Source organism: Egretta garzetta, unplaced genomic scaffold (assembly GCF_000687185.1).
Source record: "Egretta garzetta isolate BGI_Z169 unplaced genomic scaffold, ASM68718v1 scaffold340, whole genome shotgun sequence".
NCBI lineage: Eukaryota > Metazoa > Chordata > Aves > Pelecaniformes > Ardeidae > Egretta > Egretta garzetta.
In genome coordinates, this window is record NW_009258377.1 from 378960 (window position 1) to 402479 (window position 23520).

Sequence of the window (23520 nt, forward strand, 5' to 3'; positions counted from 1 at the left end):
ATTGAATTTAATATATTGGGTCACATCTGCTAAAAGATTATTACACTAGAAGGAGGCAATGGATAATTTATTAAAATACCCCTGCAGGGAGATAGCAGGCTATCTGGTTAATATAGAGGAATGCTTGATGGTTACACTGAAAGCTCCCTGGTGAATCCTTTAACGTAGGAGCTGAATGGGAGATTAAAATGATTGCTCATTATATAATGTTTACTGTGTTATATTGGTGCCTAGCAGCTGAATAATATTTATGTTAACAGCTCCTTTCCAGCTTTTCATGTTGATCTCCTGCTGGTCTAGAGCTGATATATAATTGTACTGAAAATGGGAAGATAATACCTTTTTGTAATGGAGGGTGGCAATAAGGTTCTTCCAACGCATCACCAAAGTCAGATATGAGGGGAAAGATGTCATATCTTTGTGCCACAGACTTGTAAGATTTTCATTCACTCTTTTTTGTGAGCTGTTTCTGTCTCTTCTTGTAAACTCAAAGGAATTGTATCCCACAGGCAGTAAGAGTTTCTTGGTGGGTGGGAAAGCTTCTTTCCATGGCCTTGAAGGAACCTCGCTGTTGTCATGCTTAGCAAGTTTGAGAAGGATCAAATGACTGCGTCTTTCCATGTGTACTGAAAGTTCAAAAGCTGACAAATAGCCATTCTCTCTTACTAAATACACAGTTTCTGTGTAACTGGACAGTCTTAAATAAAGATTTTCCTTCATGCCATAGGAATTGAGAATTGACATCACTTCTTGTATGTATAGCCTACTACTTAAAGCACAGGAAGAAACTGAAGTGATGATGTCCAGCTGGAAGCTCCCAAGATCATGTACCCAGCGGAACTGACATTCCTCAGTTTTCCAGCTGACAACAAATGACACTTTCATGTAGCAGCTGTGAGCTCAACCAGCTTACAAAGTCCTCAGGGACACTTGCATGTATTGGGTCCTTGGGCTGATGCTTCTGGGTTCATTCACATCTACTGCTGAGCAAGCCAGGCCTTAGAAATAGCAATGGTTTCTTGAAAAAGTGAGCTGACATATTTTCAGAAAAGAAAATACAAAAACTGCAAAATCCAACAAACCTGTAGCATGTTATGTATTGTTCTTTTCAGGCCCAGTAGTGTTATGTCAGAAACCTCTGTCCATACCTGTTAGTCACTGTGGACTCAAGGTCTGGGGTGGAAGGATCCTGGCTCTCATGATGAGAGCTGGTTCTGTGAGTTCTGCTGGATTCAAGGGGTATGAACACTCGGAACAGAGCCAGTGCTGTGCTTCTTAATCATTAGCATCATTTAGTGGTGGGATGGCAGGGTTAGGTTAACGGTTGGACTCGATGATCTTAAAGGTCTTTTCCAACCAAAGCGATTCTATGATTCTATGATTCTATGATTAGTTCCATGAAAAGGCAGTGAAGATGTGGCTTTCCTATGAAGTGGCTAATATTAAAGTGAGAAGTAGCGAGCGTGGAGCTGGCCATGGACTGAAATGCATTTCTACTATGTTATCTATGGGGAATGAACAAAAGACATGGAAACCACCTATATTATTACATTAAAAAAAAAAAAAAAGCATCTCTTTGGTCAGTTCAGTTCCATGATAACTACAATCCTGAAGTGCATTATTGGGTGCTTGGGTATAAATGCTTGGTTTAAAGTCATAGGGTGCAAAGAAACCCTGAAGCATTTAGGGGAGCAAAGCCAATATATTAAAAGTATGCTATTTTGTGGTTGATCCTGAAAAAGGAGTAAACTCCTGTATGTCAGACTGGTTTTTTCCTTCTTACCTCCTTGGTAGCTAATGCCTACAGTCACTTCTGTTATAAGAAGGATCAACAGGGATGTAATAATCCAAATGCACTGCTTTTTTGTGCCTTTCCTTTATAGATCTTAAGACATTTTTATATTTAAAGCTTCATATGACCTTTGTGAATAACTAAATGGAATTGAGTAGGATAACTTCCGTCCTGCTTAATTTGTATTTCCCCCCCACACCTCTGAAAAGCCATAGCATCTATTTAGCTGTGAATACCAGTGCTGCAGAATAGCTTATAAAGGTAACATAAGAAGAACTCTCTCCCTGCAGAGCTGTCAGAGTTGAGTGTTGAACATGACAATAAAAGTCTTAAACGGATAAAATCGAAGGTGGTCAAGTTTTTTTTATCTTGTACAGAAGCAGCTTGGACTCAAGATCCTCTAATGCTTGGACGGGGTTAGGATTGGTTTAGCATCAACTAAGGTGTTGGTCTTTCTCTGAGGAAGTGATTCGTCTGCCTAAAGCTCTGTGTAGGATCGGAGTCTCAGAGAGAAAGTATCATTTAATGAATCATGAGCACAGCTTCCAGTAGCATGTGATGGCTCTTGTAATCCCTAAACAGTGCACCTGAGGACTTGGGAAGCAGAAAGAAACATGACTAGTTACAATACCTTGTAGTGGTTATCCAAAACGCTTGCTACAGCATTGCAGCAATCTTGTGATGTTAAGCTGTATGGTGTTTGCGTTTTAGCATTATGCGTACCAGTTACAGCATTCCCTGTTTAAACTTCTACAAAGAAAATAACAATTTTATTTCTTTTCATGCTATTAATGACATTGTCCATAGAGGGGAAAACCAATAATGCATAATTTAAGCAAAAACATGTGCTACTAATTACAGAGATACATAACTAGTAGTTACTTGTGTCAGCCAATATATATTTCCCTTCTGTCAGAAAAGTTTAATTAAGTGCAAAAGCAAAGTTTAGCTATAGCAAATGTGGAGAAAAGCAGTTATCTGCTGTCATATCTCCAGTAGTGTATTTGCATTTTTTAACAACTGTATCCTTAATGCAACCAAATAGACGTTGTGTGAGAGAACTACCGCGAAGTAAATAACTGTTTAAATTGACACAATTTACTTCTATTTGCCTCAAACGCAACTGACTTTACACAAGTTACTTCAAGACTGGTTTGCTACGTGTTGCTGCTGCTCTGCTACTGTGTGACGGCTTACTAAGCTGTGGAAACTTCATCACTTAAAGCAGTCTTGATCAGACATTTCAGCATCGAACCTGTTTTCTGATTTGTATCAACTCTTAATTGTTTTAGGCAGAGTAGAAGACATACATAGTCAAAACTTCAGAAATTTTAGCATGTTCTGGTAATGGTAGTTTTCATAATGCCATATAAATGTGGAAATGTATCAGTTCTTTCTGTTCTTCCATGTCAATTGAACCATTTGGAAAAAAAATCCTTGACTGTATGAGATGAAAAATGCTTTATTGAAAACTTGACCGCAAAGTTATTCAGTTTGAGTGGCCAAAGATTGCTTTTTCATACATGAGTTTGTGATTGTAATAAGTAAGAAATCAATTTATTTTCAGTGTATTTTGAAACACATAGACTTTACCAGCACAGTACTAGTCTTGACTAAAGGTTACTCCAAGCAATTGCTGTGAAATGCAAAAGAAGTAATGAACTGTGCATTTTTAAATCTCTTCCAGATAAAAAGAAGAAGAAGCCAAAGCTCTTAAACAAGTTTGATAAGACCATTAAAGCTGAAATAGATGCTGCTGAAAAGTTACGTAAAAAAGTAAGTTTTGAGTGCTTCCGTCAGGACTGTAAATAGTGGACAAAACCAAATACAGTAAAATTTAAAAAAATCAACTTAGAAAAAGGTAAAATTACTTGTAAATTACTTTCTGTGAAATTAACTTTTTAAAATTAAATATTCGGTTCATGCTCGTCCTTCAAGTTTCGTTTCTGTTGGATTTTTTTGAAGTCACGAACATATGTCTATTCATATGTGTTTGCTCACCTTTAACCTTGAAAATAGTTAACTTAAAAATTGCATTCATATCATCAAAAAAATGCTTAAATTAATCACATGGAACTGGGTTAGATTTGTCTTACCACTGTTGTCCATTTGAGTACTGAAGTCAACTATTATCAGAGCACTTAGGTAATACGGATCTCTCGGTAGGTGTTCATATGCTTCGTGAGCATTAGGTGCAAATCTTTGTAGGAAGTGCTTCTGCTGAAATTCTCTGTGTGTCCCATGAGTGTCAGCCCCCGTACAGCTGCTTACAGCATGAAGCAGATGTTCCTGCTCCTCACCAGTGGCAGCAAGACCTTAACAGCAATCAATCAGTTCTGGTACTTTTGGATTGAATAACTTGACTGTGGAAAACCAAACAAACACACACCTCCAACAGTAAACGAAAACTCTTCAGTCATCTCCTCTGGTGACTTTCAATTTTATTCTTTTATTTAAATGTTTCAGAAAACAAGACCTTGGCAGAGGTGTCTCTTTTCCAGACGTGAGAGTAGATAGTGAAGCAAGATTATGTGGCTGTTAGAAATGAAAGTCTTTTGGGTGTAAATCTCGTAAAAACTCTGGTAGGCCTCACAGATAGCCATAGCCCATGGAGAACAAACTCAGGTCTTTGTTCTACCCTGGATTTGAGATGACTGAGCAATGATATATACTATTTTCAGGGCAGTACAATAAAAAACATTTTAGTCACTGCAGGTGTGGGATTATTCTTGATTTTCAGAAGACTGCGCAGCTTTAGCTTTACATTGCCATCCATGCAGCCCCAGAAGTCCTGTAGGTCTGTGATGGAGCTGAAGGGCTACTACAGAGAGCACTAACCTCAGGCTGCCACTGCTGCTGTTCTTTTCTAGGAGCCTCATTTATGTGTTAGAATACAAAAATAAAAAGCATTTTCATGCTTCTTGTTACTTAAACGATTGGTTGATAAAAGAAAGGCGTAACAGAAACTTCTGATGAGCCTATAGGGCCAGTTGGCTGACTCTTTTCCTCCTATGTCTCGTGGTGAGTTGCAGACAGATGTGCTTCTCTTGTAGGAAGCAGGATAAATTTAGAAACAAATCAGACATATGTATTATTTGAAGATAGCAAGACAGTTGTGTTTAATAACCCCTCATATTTATAAAGCTGTAAGAGTTGGAATCGGCAGCAAGATCTCACGCCAAATTCTGCCGAGCAGTGCTCAGCTCCTATGTAACAGTACAGCTGGTTCTTCTCATCTTCCATCCTTACTTGCTAGTCACCATCAATCATGAGAATACCATAGTTACATTCGGACTTTGTGTGGGACAGGGAAGAGACACAGAGAACACGTGAGGTGTCCTGAGGGACATCGTTACTCAAAACATTTGGAGAAAACAGCCATACACTATGGATGAGTCTAGTATTTCCCCTCAAAGAGCTATAGTTAAGATACTGCTGGTCATGTGAGGTGTGCAGAGAGGAAATTTCTCGATATGTTTAGAACTTGCTTTCTATTTGTCACATTCTGTTTGGATCTTGTTATTAGCAATAGAATTTTTACATTTTGATATAGACAGGATACTGTCATCTCAGTGGTTTTTCTAGTCAACAAAGGGAAAGTGAGTAAAACAAAACCAAGGCTGTTCATTTTAACCATGGAAAATGAATAATATTGTTTCATAAATAATGACAGTGAATTTCTCTTAAATAAGCAGGCAATCCCAACAAAAATGAGTGAAAACTGTTGATTCAGTCAGCATTTGTTTTGGTTTGGTTTTGAATTGGGGAAACTAATGTGTTATTAGGTCATGCATCCTTCAGCACTTTTATTAGATAGAATTGCTGATAAATATCTCTACCTTTCAGGGAAAAGTTGAAGAAGCTCTAAGGGCCTTTGAAGCATTAGTGAGTCAATATCCACAGAGTCCTCGAGCAAGATACGGGAAAGCACAGGTACTAAAAAAAAGCCATAAATGTTAAAAAAAGATAAAATAAACCTTTTTTAACAATAGAGTTCTAAACCCCAGTGAGACTCCCATTTATAATTTTATGGATGCTTCCTAAGGTAAAAAAGAATTATGTGGTCTGTCATATTGTATCTGTTTCAGTCCTCTATCCTTCCCCAATTACTTTGGGAGCTTTTGTCTAACGTTAGTCTAGTTGGAAGTATTGTAAATGACACAAAAATAAGATACATCCTGCAGATGTCATGGAAGCTGTCAGATGAACACTAAGAGATAAATCCCAACTAATGTCCTAGTGCAGGAACATCAGGCAGAACTTGTTACTGTTTGCTGCAGCTTGTAAGTCAATACATCAGTCAGCTATGGGCTAAATGCTGCTTTTTGCTCAGTGGGAATAGGGAAGAGGATCTGGAGTTCTTATAGAGAGTGTTAAAGGATAAAGAACCCAAATTCATAGGCAAGGAGGCTTAATTAGCCTTTTCTTGCGGAGTAAGTTCTGTTTCAGGTATTGTCATCTAAAAAAAGAAAGCACTGGAAAATAAGCTCTGCATTCATAATACTTTTGAGCCATGTTGGGATGTCTCAAAAGAGAGTAATCTTGTATTTTCATAAATAGTAGGATGATCCCACTGCACTAAGTGTAATAAAAGACTGCTTGAACTCCTGTTAATCAAGATGAGCAAAGTGAAACCCTCACTGTAGCAGGGAATTGTGCTGTTATTCACTTAATGAGGCACTTGAATTGGACTCACAACCGGTTTTCACTTGGTTTATAATAGTCATGCTAAAACTAAGGCCATGGTTATCCAAAATACTATCACACAAGCACTTGATACACAGCAGCCCTAATACTTTAGTGCTCTGCATGAGGCATGGTCTGCTGAACTATTTGCCTTCTTACGGCAGGAGACCACTGCAGTTCATGTATGTGGTGGACTTAATTCTGTTGACTTACACTTTTAATATTAAACTTTCTTATGAATCTGTGCGTTAGATCTAAGACAATGCTTCCTGCCTCCTCATTAGCCCACTGCTTTTAGGGAGGAGGGCAGATCATTGAAGCTAGCTGTGAAGCTTATTCCCATTCAGAATTCCCCCCAGTGACACAACTTCATTTGTCCCTTTACAACAATTTGTAGTCACAACCTACTACTTTAGTAGTGCTTAAAAGGTCCTACAGACCAAGATCTGAAGTCATAATTAGCATACACTTTCTGTGAATCTATAAAAACAGCTATAATTTCCATTTTCAGAAGCCATTGTAACCTCATACAAGTCTTTTTGCTTGAACACTCATATTAGCACAACCAATGACAATTAAATGAATCCAGTATGTGTGAGTTGAAGCTGTTCGAAGGAATGGGAAAATCATGGGCTCCACTGACAGACAGATTATTCCTAGGATTAACATTGTAACACTGGAGCAACATATTACTTTTAAATGGATATTTATACCAACACAACACATTGCAATTTGTTGTCTCTTGGCACTAACTAAAGGTAAAACTGCAGAGAAGGGTAAGGGTAAAGGCCAGGAATTCAGCACAAGAGTTTACTTCTCCATTTCTGTGAACCATGAACCAACATTACATGCTAATTTTGTAGATTCTAAAAGCTGTAAGTTTCTAATAAGACATGAGTATTCATTTTTCTGGATCTTTTAATAACTTTAAAAGGCAACTGTTTCCCCCAAAATTCTGCAGAAGGTTTCATAATTAGAAGTGTTTTTCAGAAATTTGAGCAATTCCTGATTTGATTGCTGGAGCTACAGTTAGGCCAGATGAAAAGTAGTCTACAGAAACTGTTAGCATCTTTAAGGCTGAAAAGAACAGTAGTTAGGTCTTAAACCTCCTTATATTATTTATAGTGTCTATGCTGATGAATTTATGCACATTTTATGCTGACAATTTTTGCCTCTCTGCTTATGTATCTTCTACTGTTCTTTGCCCTGCAATTCCCTCAAAAAAAGGAAAAGTAAATCCCTGGTGAATGTACATCAGGAAAATAAATTGTTTCTTAAAACTGATTTCTGAAGTTATCTCTGAAAGCAGCTGATCAACTGTTTGGCTGAGCAACCATATTGTTTGGTATTTCCCATACGCAATTTCAAAGTAACCCAAGGAAAAAAGTAACAGAAGTGCAAAAAGATTCCAGGTATTAACTACATACTACAGCATATGCAGTTAGCACAGTTGAAGCTATTTCAATTAATGTGTTTGATCGATACAACAGTGAATTTGCTTGCAGCGCACCTACACCTTGCTCTGCTAACTGACTTAAGATCGTTAAACCAGTAATAATGACATATATGGGAAGAATGCATTAAGCACATGAACAATTGAAGGTAATACTTTAAAAATTCAGCATTTGAGATATAGAAATCTTTTTTTCAGCTGCGGAAACAAATTATGAATGTGCCATACCACAGGTGAAATCAATAGTAGCTTCCATTGGCTTCACTGAAGCAGTAATTTCACAGTAGAGATCTGGTATATCCTTTGGCCTGCTCCTGAGTTTAATGAATGAATTTAAGTTCTAAAGAGGTAGATATGCAAGAGCAAAGCCAATTCCTAATTATTTTTCCAAGAACAAGTGTAAATAAAATCTGTGTCAGAATATATGAAAACAATGTTTGTTGGTGTGTTTTGATCTGTGTACTACTGCCAGTGTGAGGCTTAGTGTACAAATAATCCATACGCAATGATTTACATTTCTTCCGTGTTATTACAACAGATTGCCTCATTTCTTTGAAAAAGCAGAATTTATGACTTCTACAAATATTAACCAAAAATACGTGTTAATGAATTTTTTAGGTTCAAATTTTCTCGTACTTATGCTTTCAAACAATTTGCAGGAAACAAGAATTAACAGTAATTCTAATATGCCTTAGCATAAAGCACAACCAAGTAAGTTTTCCTTGTTATGCCAAAATTATACAGATTAAAGATAATTCTAGAATTATTCTCACAGTCTAACAATTGCATAATTTGCCTTTTAAGAAAGCAAAGTTATTTTTAAGACTAATTGATTATTATGTATTCTAATAATGGTTTTCTAATTCTTTCTAGTCTGAAGATGACTTAGCTGAGAAAATGAGAAGTAATGAGATGCTGCAAAAAGCCATCAACACCTATGATGAAGTGGTTAGTCTGCCAAATGTCCCTTCAGATCTGGTAAAACTGAGCTTGAAACGAGAAGCAGACAGGCAGCAGTTTCTTGGTAAGATTTGAGGACAGTGTAAAAATTATGGAAGTTCTGTGAGCAAGACTTTCAAAAGATTCATTGGAATTGGCTCTTTTTCAACAGGACTTGTGTTCCTTATCTCTTAAATGCTTATGAAAAAATATTTTTTAATGCTTTAAAATATTTTTAGGGAACCAGTGTATATAATTACTTGTATGATAATAGTGCCTGTAGACAACAGTGCACTGGTGGTATGAGAAGCTCTGATAGTAGGTGGTTGAAAAATTTTATTGACAGAGAAAGAAGAAAATGTTCTTTTTTCTATTGAAGTTGAGAGAAATCATGAGGAAATTAATGGCATACACAGAGCAAACATACACAGAATAAATTTTTAGTAAACATAGAGAAGAATGGAACAGCACTCAGGGATAACATTTGAAAGTTCAGATCTCAATTCTGTGATGTACAAGAAGTGCACAGTCAACTTTGGTGGAGAAAAGAGTTCTGTTCCATGGGCTGGATTTTAGTATCAACTTGTTTTGATCTTGCTGTTCCTCAGCAACGCCTCATCTGAGAAGTCGAGGAATGTACTTAATTTTTAGCACATGAAGCATGATTAATTTAATAATGCAAATACAGTGGAACTATTGCTTAACATTAGAAATGCATTTAATTACTTATCAAAATAAACTTAGTCTTGATTATGTTTATCTAGTTTTGTCGAGCACTTCAACGTCTGTCTATGAAAGAGCAACCGAAGCTTAAATAATGTTGTTATTGCTACACTGTGAACGGTTCTCCACTAGAGGCTACCATAACACTGCATGATATGCATTTGCAGTGATTTCCTGAAATATTCCTTGTACACCTACACCTTCAGTGGCAACCAAGCAGCTGAATATACTCCTATCTGCACAAGTTCTTTTCAAGTTCTGCTGCTTGATCCCTAGTGAAAGTGGAACACCTGGCTCTGATTTGTGTTGTCTTAGATGTTGTGTAAGCATCTTACTGTTGTTACTCATATCTGTAGTTGTAATTAAGTCTTGTTCAATCAAATTAGGTCGCATGAGAGGTTCCCTGATTACTCTACAGAAATTAGTTCAGCTGTTTCCCAGTGATACTTCATTCAAGAATGACCTTGGTGTTGGTTACCTCTTGATAGGCGATAACAGCAATGCCAAGAAAGTATATGAAGAGGTGAGTTTCCATTCCAGCTAAGGAAAAATATTATTTGCATTCATGTGTTTGTTCTAAAGATTGCTTGCTTTTAACTTTTTTAGTTGCTAAACATTTTGCGTGTCTGGTTTTGAAGGATTAATATAGGTACGATTTTTTTTCTAGTGCAGTTCTTAATTATCTTCTAATTTTAATCCAGATTTCTTGATACGGTCATGCTAAGTGTTTTTCTTCAAAGACAGAGAAATGCAGATGTTTTTCATATGGTTAATAATATCTGTTTTCTTACACCTTCTGGTAGCCAGGTTTGGAATATATTGACAACAAATACAGGTGTAATGCATAGTATAAAAAAAAGTCTAATCTGCAAGACTTGGAAAGCAGAAGTTTCTTTACAGGAACACCATCTCTAACCATGTGACCAAGTAGCTCAGTACTCACACAGCTATTTAACCTTTGTTTTTTCATTATTTTTGTAGGCAGCCTAAATTCTGGGTTTTTTTCATGACACTTGTAGTGTGGACAGTTCATTAGATTTATATTCCTGTCTTATACTGTAGTTATCAGGCTGGGGAAAGTTCACTGCCAGGAAGGGCCACTTTGCTCCCATGATCTAGAAAACCCATTAACATCTGGAAACTCTCTGACAGATGTGGAGCTTGATGTCACGGGTAGAGCACAAGCTGCCGGCACCTGATCGGAGATGGTCTTGTTGTTGTTGGCACGCTTGTTGCAGTGCTTGTTTAGTACAGGCATAGTACGGTAATTGGCTGGTTATGCAGACTGAGGACAAGTCAGCATGATTAGTACCACCTCCTGAGAATAAAGGCCCAGTTTTCCGTCCCCCACATCTGGGAGTCTGAGGGGATTCTCATCTCAGGTGGTTTCTCACAGAGAAGGAGGACGTTCAACCACAGGGTTGGAATCAGGAGCCAAAACCTGATAATAGCTTTTCTTTTTTTTTTTTTTTTTTTTTTTTTTCCCCTCAAGGTCCTCTGGCAGTCTCAGATGTTGCCAGAATAATGTTTGCTTTGCTACTTTGGCTGCTTTCTGGATCCCTCCATAAAACATTTGTGTTCAATAATTTTTGGTCTGCTGTCAAAATATCTCAGAGGATTAGAAACATCAGCTTTTAAAGATAGAATATATTAACTGAACTGGCTTTGCAGGATGCAAGGAACTTGAAAAAACAAAACCGTAGTCCTTTTGGGCAAGATCTTTCTTTGCAATTTTTTAGTATGGTGCTGCAAACAATACAGGTGTTAGAATTTCTCAACCTCAATAATTACAGGATTTTTTTATAAATGGAAGCAGATAATGAGTTTGCTATGTAATTACTTTGATATTGAGTTTGATATACTTCAGAAGAAGTGTATACTGCTCTGGTTAAGAGCAGACATGCAAAATAAGAACAGGTCTGCTTTCAATATATTGCTTTCCATGCTTCCATAGACTATCCAGTACAATTGCTCTGTTTTGCAGTTCACTAAACACTGAAATAGATAGCGATGTTCTGCCCTTGTAAAAGAGCAACAAATAAATACCTTTTAAAAGGAGATGGATTTATTCTTTTTAAAAATCATATGGGTTTTGTCTATATTTTGGCTATTCTTCACATTGAATTCCAACATATTAATATAATTTTTTCTTTGTTGTAATTCAGGATAAATTTACATAAATAATTTTAAGAAAGGAAATATAGCCAAAGAAACAGGCAGAAGCTCAGGTATACCTGCTTTTATTTTTGGTTATACTGAAGGCTTCTTACATGGTTTTGGGCAGATTGCTGTGGGGCCATATGGTCTTCTCTTGAGTGCTTCGCTCAGCTGTTGCAATGCATATTTCGAAAGTGATTGGCATATGGTTTGGAGCTCCTACCATAGGTGCTCAGACTCTGTGTATAGTCAATAAAGAGAGGGGCAAACTGTGAAAAGAGTGGTTCTGGGAGCCTTCAGGAGACATCGTTCTCTTCCTATGATTTTTGAGAAACCTGGGGAACTTCTGTAGCATAATTAAATTCTCCTCCCTGCTAGTGTAGGACAAATTAGTCATTTGACTGAAAACCTAAGACAGCACAGACAAGAGCATGAACTTGGCGCTGCACAGTAAATGCCTCCAATGTTTATGAATCCTGAGTTCTGGTTCCCACTGTAAGGTTGTTCGTCTATTTTAAGTCCTTTCTAATGCAGAAGGCATTGGCATCCTAGGAAGAGACAACAGAGCTCAGGACTCGTCCTCAAGAGAACATACTCCTTGTTCGACTAAGAGCTCAGCTTCTTGCTGATTCCCCTCTGGATCCCATTCTTTTCTTTGTGGTTGTGTAACTTCTTCCATATGTGGTACTTGTTTCTGCTCCTCAGGCAAGTTCCCAAGTAGTTGAACACTCTTCTGTGCAGGAGAATCTAGACTCCAAATTTCCCACGTCCTGGGAATCTGCTAGGTTCTTGGGCAAAAGGTGCCCATGTCCTCCTTTGCTTCCTGCTATAACGTTTTGATCTTAATTCGGTGTTATCAGTCTGTGTTAGGCATGGGCCGAGCACACGCAACCAGCTGGACCCTTCACAGGCACTGTCCCCTACGTTGGGATTACAGTATATACCATTTCAGACCAGACTAACTGTCGCTGGTGTCCTCTCCAAGGAATTGAATAGATGCCCAAGGAATCCTAGTGAATGAAAACTTTCTGCTTTACATTTAATAGCCAGTTTGCTTATTTTTCATTCAGTTCTCATTTTCCATTCCAAATTTGTTATGTCTGAGCAGCTGTTGAAGTGCTATACTCACATTTTTATTTCAAAAGTCTGAAATGTGATATATTTCTTCTTTTAGCTACAGAAGCTATGTGTATAAACACTGAACGTCAGATCAAGAGTTTTGTACTTACAGCTGTAGTGTGGCATAGTCTAACTGACACAAAATAACACTTTTCTAGTATGCATTTGCCAGACGTTGGGCTGAACCACAAATGGAAAATGGTGTCCAGTTGGAGAGGATTTCAGTTTTGTCTCTAATATCAAAGCATTTTCTTTTGAACATTACACTTGGGGACATGGAAACATAACACTAAAAGTAGTCCTAGTAGATTTTGGAGCTATTTTTGTTTTCAAAGATCTACAGATTATGATGAAATATAGTGGAAGAGAACTTTATAAGACCAGTTACTCTGCTAATAGCACTTTTTCTGCCTGTCTATATGGCTTAGTGCAGCATTATACAGACACACATAAAGCCAGCTCTGATTGAGCTATCTCAGGTACCAAAAGCAGAATATCCACATTAACACAGTACTCTGCCCTGGCTAATTAGCTATTGATAGCCCCAGAGGTTAATTTCTATATTCGTGATTAATATTTAATGGGCTATGAGCAGTTTAGTAAAACTTATTTCTAAACATAATTAATATTGCACACAGCAACAGCAACAGAGTAATACAATTTACATTAAATACTTCCAGTGTAATTTCTGCTGATTGTATCACTTCGCTTCTCTTTAGGGGCTCCGAATGTAGATCATGCCTTAATGCAACTCAGCATAGTTCAAATGAACTGTAATACAGAAAATTCTATTCTGTCTTAACTAATCAGGTAGCTTTATCGTATAGTTAAAGGAACTGTAACGAAATTATATGGCTAATAAATATTTCTGTCAGTCATTTTATTTTACCCTGCAGGTACAGATTCTGGGATCAAAATGATTATACACAGAATGCTGTAGTCAAAAAGCATGTTGCATAAGGTGGTAGCATATTCTTATACTAGGGATCAAGCTCATCCTTACTAAGAATCGACAAGTTCACTTTCTGTTAATAATGTGTCATATTATGGACTTCAGATTCTCAAATTGATTGTTCCTTCATAGTAGCTATTTTCTGTAAAAAGAAGTGAAACGCTGCTCTTTTTAGCTCATAACTTTTTATACCCACATTGCACTGATTTTGGTTTTGCTCAGATGTAGTTTGTATGTAATAAGGTTTGAGAAAGCAGAGAAATTGGCCCAGAGGGCTTGTTATGGTTTTGCTTGTAATTATTCTGATTGCAAAATTAGGTTAGACAGTGACTGGAAAAGGCAGGGGGAAAGGCTATGATATATGCAGACATTTTATCCATGGCATAAGTTTAGTAGCTTCAAAAATGGATTTAGGGAAGAGAAATTGCTCATCTGTCCATTGTTTTGTATTTAGTGACTGTGCTAGACATTCAGCAGGTGTCAGCCTCTGTAATTCCATTGACTCCCAGGCACTTGTGGTGATCCTCGTAGACTGAGGATCTGTCCTTGTAAGACTGTCCACCCTTATTTTAAGGAGGGAAGAGGTGTAACAACAGATTAACTTGACAATGTAATTGATATCGCATAGAGCTACAAAAGATATTGAATATATACATACATGGAGCTGCAAAATAGATTCTCTAATTTTCCTCTTGGCTGAGGCAGACCAAATGCGCTTCAGTTATCTCAGTACTGTTAGAGGTACCTGTTTCAGAACTCAGGCGAGCCAGCTTCACACCTCCTTTCCTTGAAACGCTCCCCCATACAGCAATCGTTCCTACAGCTGTCCCTGTGCTCACAAATCTTTCTCTTGTACAGTCCCCATGAAATACCCATTCTGGATATTTGCCTATGGGTTTTCCTTTCCTGCAAAATTAAGTCAGGTTATGACTCAGTCATTATCTGAATCTCGTTCAAAAGATTTTAGCTTAATTCAGCATGCTAGGTCTTGGTGTTGGTCAAAGAGTGCAGCACACAACTATCCAAGAGTAACTTATCCATCACCTTCTAGTGTGAAAGCACATTGAATCACTACTGCATTAGGCCTGTCATTACCATCTGATAGCTTTCTCTTAGCCAAGCAAATGTAAGCTCTTCCAGAGAGCGCTCCAGTCCACTGTCGTGCTGAGAATGCCCTTTGTGTTTCCAGGGTTTGTGCAGTCCCATCACGTGGTGCAACTGTTATTTTACAGCATCCTCCTGAACTGTACTCTCGGTGCTTCACACCGTAGTGTCTTTTCTCTTGCCAAGACTAGTTTGCCACTGGTATAAACCTATCTAATTTTAAACTATTTCAGGTATATTTCTACACTACATTTCCTGTGACTGTGCTGTAGGCTTGTTCAAAAGCAGCTGCTTTCTTTCAGATTAGTCAAACCTGGGATGGGTAACTTAAGTGTCAATGAACAGTGTTAATTCTGTAATGTAGCATGCTGTAGCTCAAGGGTGGAGAAAGACAGACAACAAAAAAATAATGCAATTCAGAGATTGAAGTTGGAATAATTTTACTTCTGAGACTTTAAAGTTTGACTTGTAATAGGTTTTTCTGGAGAAGCACAAAAGTGAATGGGAAAAAGAAAGTACAGCCAGGTGAAGAATTTATCTGAGAGCCAGCGATGGAAGAAAATGTCATTGCATCACTTAATAGTAATATGTCCACAGGTTTGTTAATTTGCATAGATAAATACATGAGTATTTAATTCATTTGCTCCCAAACAGGTTCTAAGCCTGGCTCCAAATGACGGCTTTGCCAAAGTACATTACGGCTTCATCCTGAAGGCAGAAAACAAGATAGCAGAGAGCATACCCTATCTAAAGGTATTTTTGTTTTCTCACCTGCAGTAAATATTCTACCTATAAAAATAAAATTGGAATGTATAAAACATGTCAAGGTAGAAGCATACTAATCACAAATCACAGTTTAAGCTATGTTGGAGCTATATTGTTGTATCACTGCCTATGAACTGGAACAAGCTTGTTACGCTGAGGCTCATCAATTTTTAAACTTCAAGTATTTGTTTTACTAGTGGTTAACCCTAAGAACACAGCTGTGAGTCTCAAATTGGTTTGAGTTTGACAATATGCTGCAAACTTAAGGTTCTTGAAAAATCCAGAGAGGGCTTGTGTATGCTTCTGAGTGTTTGGGAAGAGATACCACAAATTAAAACCTTAATCCACTTTTCTAAAATGCTTGTGTGTATATATATATAGGGTCAGGGGCAAGTGTCTGTCTCTAAATACACTCTGTCTTGGAAGGACTGAGGGGAGAGGCTATGGCATTTGGAAAACTGATAATATTTCTCAATGTTTTTTTACTGAAGTATTGTATTCATTCAACCTAAGTTCCAGGTTTCCATGATGCCACGATGGTTATATTTTATAGCCAGTTTCATCGCCTGTATCTTGCATAGAATTGACAGCCTATTTACAGCAATCGAATGAACAGTTTTAGAAGATGTATTGAAGGTTCTCTTATACATGGTTCTTTGGTTTTTTTTTCTTAGGAAGGACTGGAGTCTGGTGACCCCGGTACAAATGATGGACGCTTTTATTTTCATCTGGGTGATGCCTTGCAGAGAATGGGAGACAAAGAGGTACGCGTTTAACATATTCTTGCTTTAAAGTCTAAACCTCTGATGGACTGCAGAATCCAGAAAAACTTTTAAGCATGGGTTCAGTGTTGAAAACATGAGTAGTCCTATTGTAATAACAATCCAGCATATTTGTGTAGAGGTCAAGATGAGCAACAGCAAAAAATCTGCCATTGGTGTGACAATACAGTCTGCTAGCATTCCTTGCTTTAGAAGGAATCTAAACTTTTGAAGCTTGCATGGGGCAGTTTGAACACAGGGAAAAAACATTTTTTCAAAAATTCAGTGAAGGTGTTTTTAAAACCTCTTTTCTGCTTCTACCACTTACAACAAAGATTTTTAACCAGAGTTTCAGAAAACAATTACCTGCATATCACTGTACAGAAGTTCTCTCATAGCTCTGATATAACAGTGTTTTGTAAACCTCCCTTCTTCCCCAAAATGACCTTGAGCACCAATGTGGTAAAACAAGCCCGTGAGAGGACTGAATATGTGGGCTGAGTTACGGTATTTGTTAAATAATTAAAGTAGCAAACAGATCAAAACAGCAGAGATTTGTGCAACAAATCTGTTGCATGCCCAAAAGCAAACATATGTGACTGAAAACCATAAAAGTTTCCAATGTGTTAATTTAAAACCAAATTTAATGTAAAAGCCAAATTTAAATTTAAATTGGTGTGAATTAGCACTATTGCCATGGTAGGGGAGCAAAGGGCTTTTGTTGAAGAATCTTACTAGTAATGAATTTTACTATGGGCATGAATTTAAAAACAAACAAACATAAAAACAAACCAAAAAACCCTACTCAGGTTCCTGGATGGGAAATGTGAAAAGAACACAAAAGCATAGTGGAACTGCTTTTTAATCGGTTCTGTAATAATAGGTCTGAAATATTGATACATAAATACTGCCAAGAATGCTGACCTCTTAAGTATCTTAGCCCAGTTGGTAGGCAGTTCTCCAATATGAGCTATAGACAAGTGGACTGTAATGAAACCTATGTTAGTTATCTTTCTTAGGCCTAGTTCATCAGGTTAATTCTCTTTTTCTATAAAACATGGAACTTTTATTGCAATACCTCATACGTACATTGAAATGTAATATCATCTCTCTTTTTAAAGTTAGATTGCCTTCTCTGAAGGTACAAGAAAATATTCTTCCAATGAAGTTTTTTTTTTTAGTTTAAGAGTGCATTTATAAGTGAGAATTAGTTGGCCTCATTGTATACATAAACACACACACACGTGCGCATGCACAAACACACACAGCGTCTGCTTCTGCACGCGCTGTCTCTCTGTCTGACTCTCTCTGTATGTCTGTCCTTCTCTCAAAAGAAAACCGAAAAGGAAGTCCCTGTATGCTTCCATGGTATATTCTGGGTTGAATGATTGAGCCTAGAGCATCCCATTACAATGTTTGACTAAAGAAACCACAAAGGTGTAATTAATGTATATCATCCCAATCCCCAGGATAATCATGTGTTAATGTTTATGGAATTAATGGTCAAATCTGCTGTAGAAGAAATTTTAATCAATGACAAATGAACTTCTTGGCATAGAAAAGACTTTTAAATTCATCAGTGGAAAGTCCACCGTTAAGCTAAATTTTTCTCACTGACCTTGCTAGACTTGCTGAACTTCAAGATTTAATCAAGGAAACAGATCAATATTTAAAGAACATGTGAAATTGCTATTGCTGAAGGTTTGTTGAAGGTAGAGCTAAATTAGGAATTATGAATGTGGTCCTGGTAAGGGTTAAGGAAACAGTGTTGAGTATGCCCTTTCCAACTATTACTTGATAAAATGCCAAACTGACTTAAAAAAAAGATAAATTAGAACTGTGGAAGGTATTATAGAACGAAGTGCTGTTCACACAGAATTTATAAACTGAGTGCATCTCAAACAACTACTTCCCTCGAAAGGAAGCTATACTGCTGTAGATGTCCTGAATAGTACAGCGGACATTATTTAGTCTTCCCACTGCCAAGATCTGCATGTGAAAAAAAAGGTTTCTCATGGAAACTCAGGACTGGAAACGATGAGCGGGGCAACCTAACCCTACTGCATGCTGTCAAAGGCAACCTCATAGCGCAATGCCTCTAATAGATAAGGATTAACAGTATTATACATCGTGATTATAGCTGATGGATCTTAAAGAGCAGCAACATTCATACTCATCAGTCAGTGGCTGAAACAAGTAATCCATTCCCCTTACCATTTGGGCTAACTTCAGACATTGCAAATGAATGCAGGCAGTCAGTGTGAACGATCTAGCGATATCCCACTGCTATTACAACTTACACCTTGGGGAGCATACGATATAAATCATAATGCTTACAGTTCAGAGATTTAACCGACATAAAAATTTAAAGATATACTGTCTATTACCCAAAGGTAATACTTTTTTTTTTTTTTTTTTTTTTATCCATACACATTTTTACAAAGCTTCTCTCAAGAAAAAAAGATGAAAGCTTAGATATGGTGTGCTTTTATTCTGATAATCCACAGTGTGTTTTTCTGTACTTCAGATAAATACTGTAAGGCAACATTCTGTTGTGGCCTTTCCTCCATACTTCAAGGAAGTTATAAAGACCAGAGTACTACATTTTTTAAAAGATTGATGAAAATTTACAGACTCTTAATAAATAATCTATGGTTACAATAGAGAGACATATAAAAATTTGAAGACAAACCCACCCAAAGTCATTTCTTACCTTATATCTGAAATAAAAGATCTCTAAGATGACACCTGGAAATTTTTAGAAATAATCCATTACATGAAGAATTTCCAATAGCTTTTTGTTTTCTTGACTAACTGACTGCTAACACTTAGTCTTACTAAGTCACACACTGTTCTCATGGCTGATTTATATCCAAAACAGTTTTGTTTTTTCCTTCTAGTTTACTGGCTTCAAGGTAAACATAAGCAACAAACTGACATGAATTGTTCTCCTAGAGATGTGTTTACTTGATTGTATGTTTTGCTTTCCATTAGACCCCATATATAAGATGATTCTTCTTTAACTTAAGAGTTAGTACTGTGGGTTTTTTTCTCAGTAAGTATTTTGGTTTAGCCTTCATGTCAAATGTGGGTATATTAATGGACAACTGTCATACGCTCCTGAGTTAGAATAGGAGAAATTAATCTCTTTGAAAAACAAATAGCAATTAAAATAGTTAGTCATGCAGGGAAACTACCGTACCAGAATGCTACTGGGGACAGTGTTAATCTTGTCCAGATGTCATGGTTTAACCCCAGCCAGCAACTCAGCCCCACACAGCTGCTCGCTGTGAGAAGACTCGTGGGTTGAGATAAAGACAGTTTAATAGGTAAAGCAAAAAGCTGAGCACGCAAGCAAAGCAAAACAAGGAATTCATTCCCTACTTCCCATGGGCAGGCAAGTGTTCAGCCATCCCCAGGAAAGCAGGGCTCCATCACGCGTAACGGTGACTTGGGAACACAAACGCCATCACTCCGAACGTCCCCCATGTCCTTCTTCTTCACCCAGCTTTCTGTTGCTGAACGCGACATGACATGGCATGGAATATCCCTTTGGTTGGTTGGGGTCAGCTGTCTCAGCTGCGTCCCCTCCCAATTTCTTGTGCACCCCCAGCCCACTCACTGGTGGGGTGGGGTGAGAAGCAGAAGAGACCTTGACTCTGTGCAAGCACTGCTCAGCAATAACAACAACATCCCTGTGTTATCAATCCTGTTTCCAGCACAAATCCAAAACATAGCCCCATAGTAGCTGCTATGAAGAAAATCAGCTGTATCCCAAACAAAACCAGCAGACCAGATTTTCTGTACTCCTGCTGGAAAGAAAAGTGGAGGGTTTGGTTTTTTGAGAAGAACTTGGCGAGGAGGTGGATACAGCCAAGGAAGGCAGATAACTGTGGGGGGCAGCATTATTTACTGGAAGCACAGGGTGAAATTATAGGCTGATTTACAGAGAGTGAGGTAAGAATAAATATCAGATTGGGTGAAGGAGTGTGAGAACATGGTCCAAGTTTGGATGAGTGACGTTTAGGCGGAGGTGAATTGGCTAGGTGGTAGGCTTGGGAGGGAGCAAATTTCAAGTGGTGTAGCTGCAGACGGACTCTGTGCATGACTCCAAGTAAAGAGGTTTTTAGACAGTTTCTGTTCAAGTCAGGGACTGTTGCCTGCTTCAGTCCCTCTGCTCTGGACTTCTTACCTCATATCTCCCTACTTAGCTGTCTGGTCATATCCAGGGGTTTGGGGGTTTTTTTTGTATTCACTAAAATATTGCAGCTGTAGCAGCAATGCTAGACAGAAAGGATGCAGCCCTATGTAACCTACTCCGTATATGGTTCATCACAGTGCTACTCATGCTGGATCTTTTTTTCCAAGCATGCCATTTTCTTCCTTTGCAGGACCTTGTTTTGGTGCTATACAGTGCTAAAGCAAGTTGTGTAAAGGCAGAGTAAGGCAAGTAAAGGTCTGCTATTAGCCTCAGTAGGTTTCTACCATGTGAAATAAAGAGAATGGGTTAGAAAAATTAGTAGCATCAGCTGAATTCTGGTGTGGCAACAAATATTTGAAGAAATTCAAGTGCGTATACGTATTAGATAATTATGTAACAATTTAGATCCATAAAGTCAGCACTGTTTTCATCATCACAGCATCTCCATTGGCAGCAGAAGGCAGTCATCTTTAATTCATAGGTAGAGAAATAAAAGACAAAGACAAGGTTGACCAAGATGACAAACAGTTGGATTTCCCAAGACAAGGACAGTGCCTAGATTACTGACCCATATTGGATGTGAATGGTTGTGAGAAGATTATCCTATTTTGCTGATGTTGAACTGGACAGCCTTGGCCAACTGATCTATTTTGGGATTGTTAGTTGGGGTTTTTGAGTTTGTTTGGGTTTTTTTCCTTGAAGTGTTCATTACATCAGAAAAATAACCCTGGCACCCAAAGAGACAGTCTGTTACCTTATCAAAAAAGCATAAATTACTTCTTTTCTGTGGGGGCTTGGCTGATACGAATGTGGTTGTTAATAACTGCAATCTTTTAGGCATACAAGTGGTATGAACTTGGATACCAACGAGGTCATTTTGCATCGGTTTGGCAGCGCTCCCTCTACAATGTCAAGGGACTTAAAGCTCAGCCTTGGTGGACAGCAAGGGAAACTGGTTATACGGAACTGGTGAAGGTAAGGCAGTTTTTTTCTGTATACTTTGATTTTATTTTTTTTAATAACAACTATAATTCAAGGTATTATGCAGAGAAAATTCTAATCTATGAAGTCTGAATCGCTGCCTGTGAGTACCAGACACCAATCTCAGACTGAGCACAAGATTTAACTAAGATACTATAAAATAAGCTCAGGCATTTTCAAAATTGAGAGTGGGGACAGGATGGCTGAAATGATTCATAAATACAAAATTTGTGTGGTAGACAACTGTAATGCCTCGAGTGCAAAATCACACCAAACTTTGGCAATGCCTGGGACACCCATTGTGAATTTTTAATTAGTCAGGAAAGGCTGTGTCCTTCATTCCTTGTGTAATATTTGGTGACCTCTTTGGAAGCTTTTAATTGCATAAGAGAAACAAGTGTGGACTCCTTGTGATGGATTTAGCAAAAGATAACAACATAGAGATTAAGTTCTTTAAAGTTATTTTTTTATTTAATGCACAACAAGTAGTCTGTGTGTTATTCGTAATAATAGTTTGTGTTTTCAAAATAGCGTCATTTTTATTATTTTAATAATTTTAATCATAATTCCTAAAAAACAAAAATAAAGGGGGGAAGAACATTTTTTTTCCCCTGTATGTTTTATGTGGTATAGCAAAATTATTCTGCACAAAAAATTTAAAACACAATTGTTTATTTGCAAGAGACAGGTTCATTCAGAGTGGTTGTTTCATTATACTCAGTTACATAACATGTTAAAAAAACCTACTATGAAAGGATGATTTTATTTAAAAAAAAAAAAAAAAGCAAGCAAGCAATTTAAAAAAAGAAGATTGCCCCTGTTATGCTTTTGATGGCAGCATAAATAAGGCTAGGGAATTTAAATTAAAGTGTGATTCTCCAGTGTAATCTCAGCCACACAAAAAAAGCAATTAGCTTTATGGTCTAGCATTTGGGAAGATTTGAAATGTGCATGTATTGAAATCATTCTTGAGGACTGTGTAGGGATACTCCCTGCCATAAAGGAGATGGAGAAGCTGGGAACTTCTTATCATACTTTTGCCAGACAAAAAAGAGAGACTATATATTATTTTACTGGCGTTTTAGAGCTATCTGCAGTGATGTTTTACCGTCTCTTACATGTAAGCCATTCAAATTCCTGAGTCACAGAAAGTAATAGTCCCTTCACCCTCAGCGTCAGGAGACAAGTCAGCTTTGAATGATGAGAGAATTCAGTTTCCTGTTATAAAATGGCCAGGGCTCTATCTTGAAAGGATTTTTTTCAGAAGGATCAGACCATCTATGGAGGTCTTGGTTTGGATCAGCATCTTGCATGGCTCCTAGAGGAGCCATTCAGAAGACCAACAAGGAAATTCACACCTGACCTCCACAGCACAATTGTCTCTCTGAAATCCACTCATACCTCTGCAATCCAATCATTTTGTGGTATATTTTTTTAGCTGTTTTATTAGCAATATGTCATTGAATCTGTACTAAATTGTGGCTGTTAATTTACTTATAATTTGGGGCTGGTAAGATTTATGGTCTTCAAGGTAACATCCACAGTTGAAAGTATAAACCCAAAACATAAGCTAATTGCATCAGAAAAAATATTTCTGTTGTTGTGTTTCCCCCATAACTCAAGAAAGTACTTGAAGTTTTGAAAGAAAGCAGGCTTGATTCTAGTAACGTAGGATGCTGCAAGCAAAATTTGAAGTAGTATTCTCCAGAAAGTGGCAAAAAAACATTGAAGACATTGGTTTTATTAATTTTTGAAGTGTTCCAACTCTGTACATGTTTAATTAAAAAGACCAACATTATTCCCCCATTCATAGAATCATAGAATAGAATCATAGAATCACTTTGGTTGGAAAAGACCTTTAAGATCATCGAGTCCAACCGTTAACCT

At 37.5% G+C, this 23520-nt stretch overlaps 1 protein-coding gene across 1 annotated transcript in view; it reads left to right on the plus strand.

Annotated features, from left to right (window-relative positions):
- Positions 1 to 23520, plus strand: part of ASPH (aspartate beta-hydroxylase) — a 181544-nt gene that overhangs the window by 141763 nt on the left and 16261 nt on the right. Inside the window, 7 exon segments of the mRNA XM_035895862.1 lie at positions 3480 to 3568; positions 5639 to 5725; positions 8805 to 8955; positions 9980 to 10116; positions 15580 to 15678; positions 16365 to 16454; positions 21490 to 21627. Coding sequence (XP_035751755.1) covers positions 3480 to 3568; positions 5639 to 5725; positions 8805 to 8955; positions 9980 to 10116; positions 15580 to 15678; positions 16365 to 16454; positions 21490 to 21627 — 791 coding nt within the window.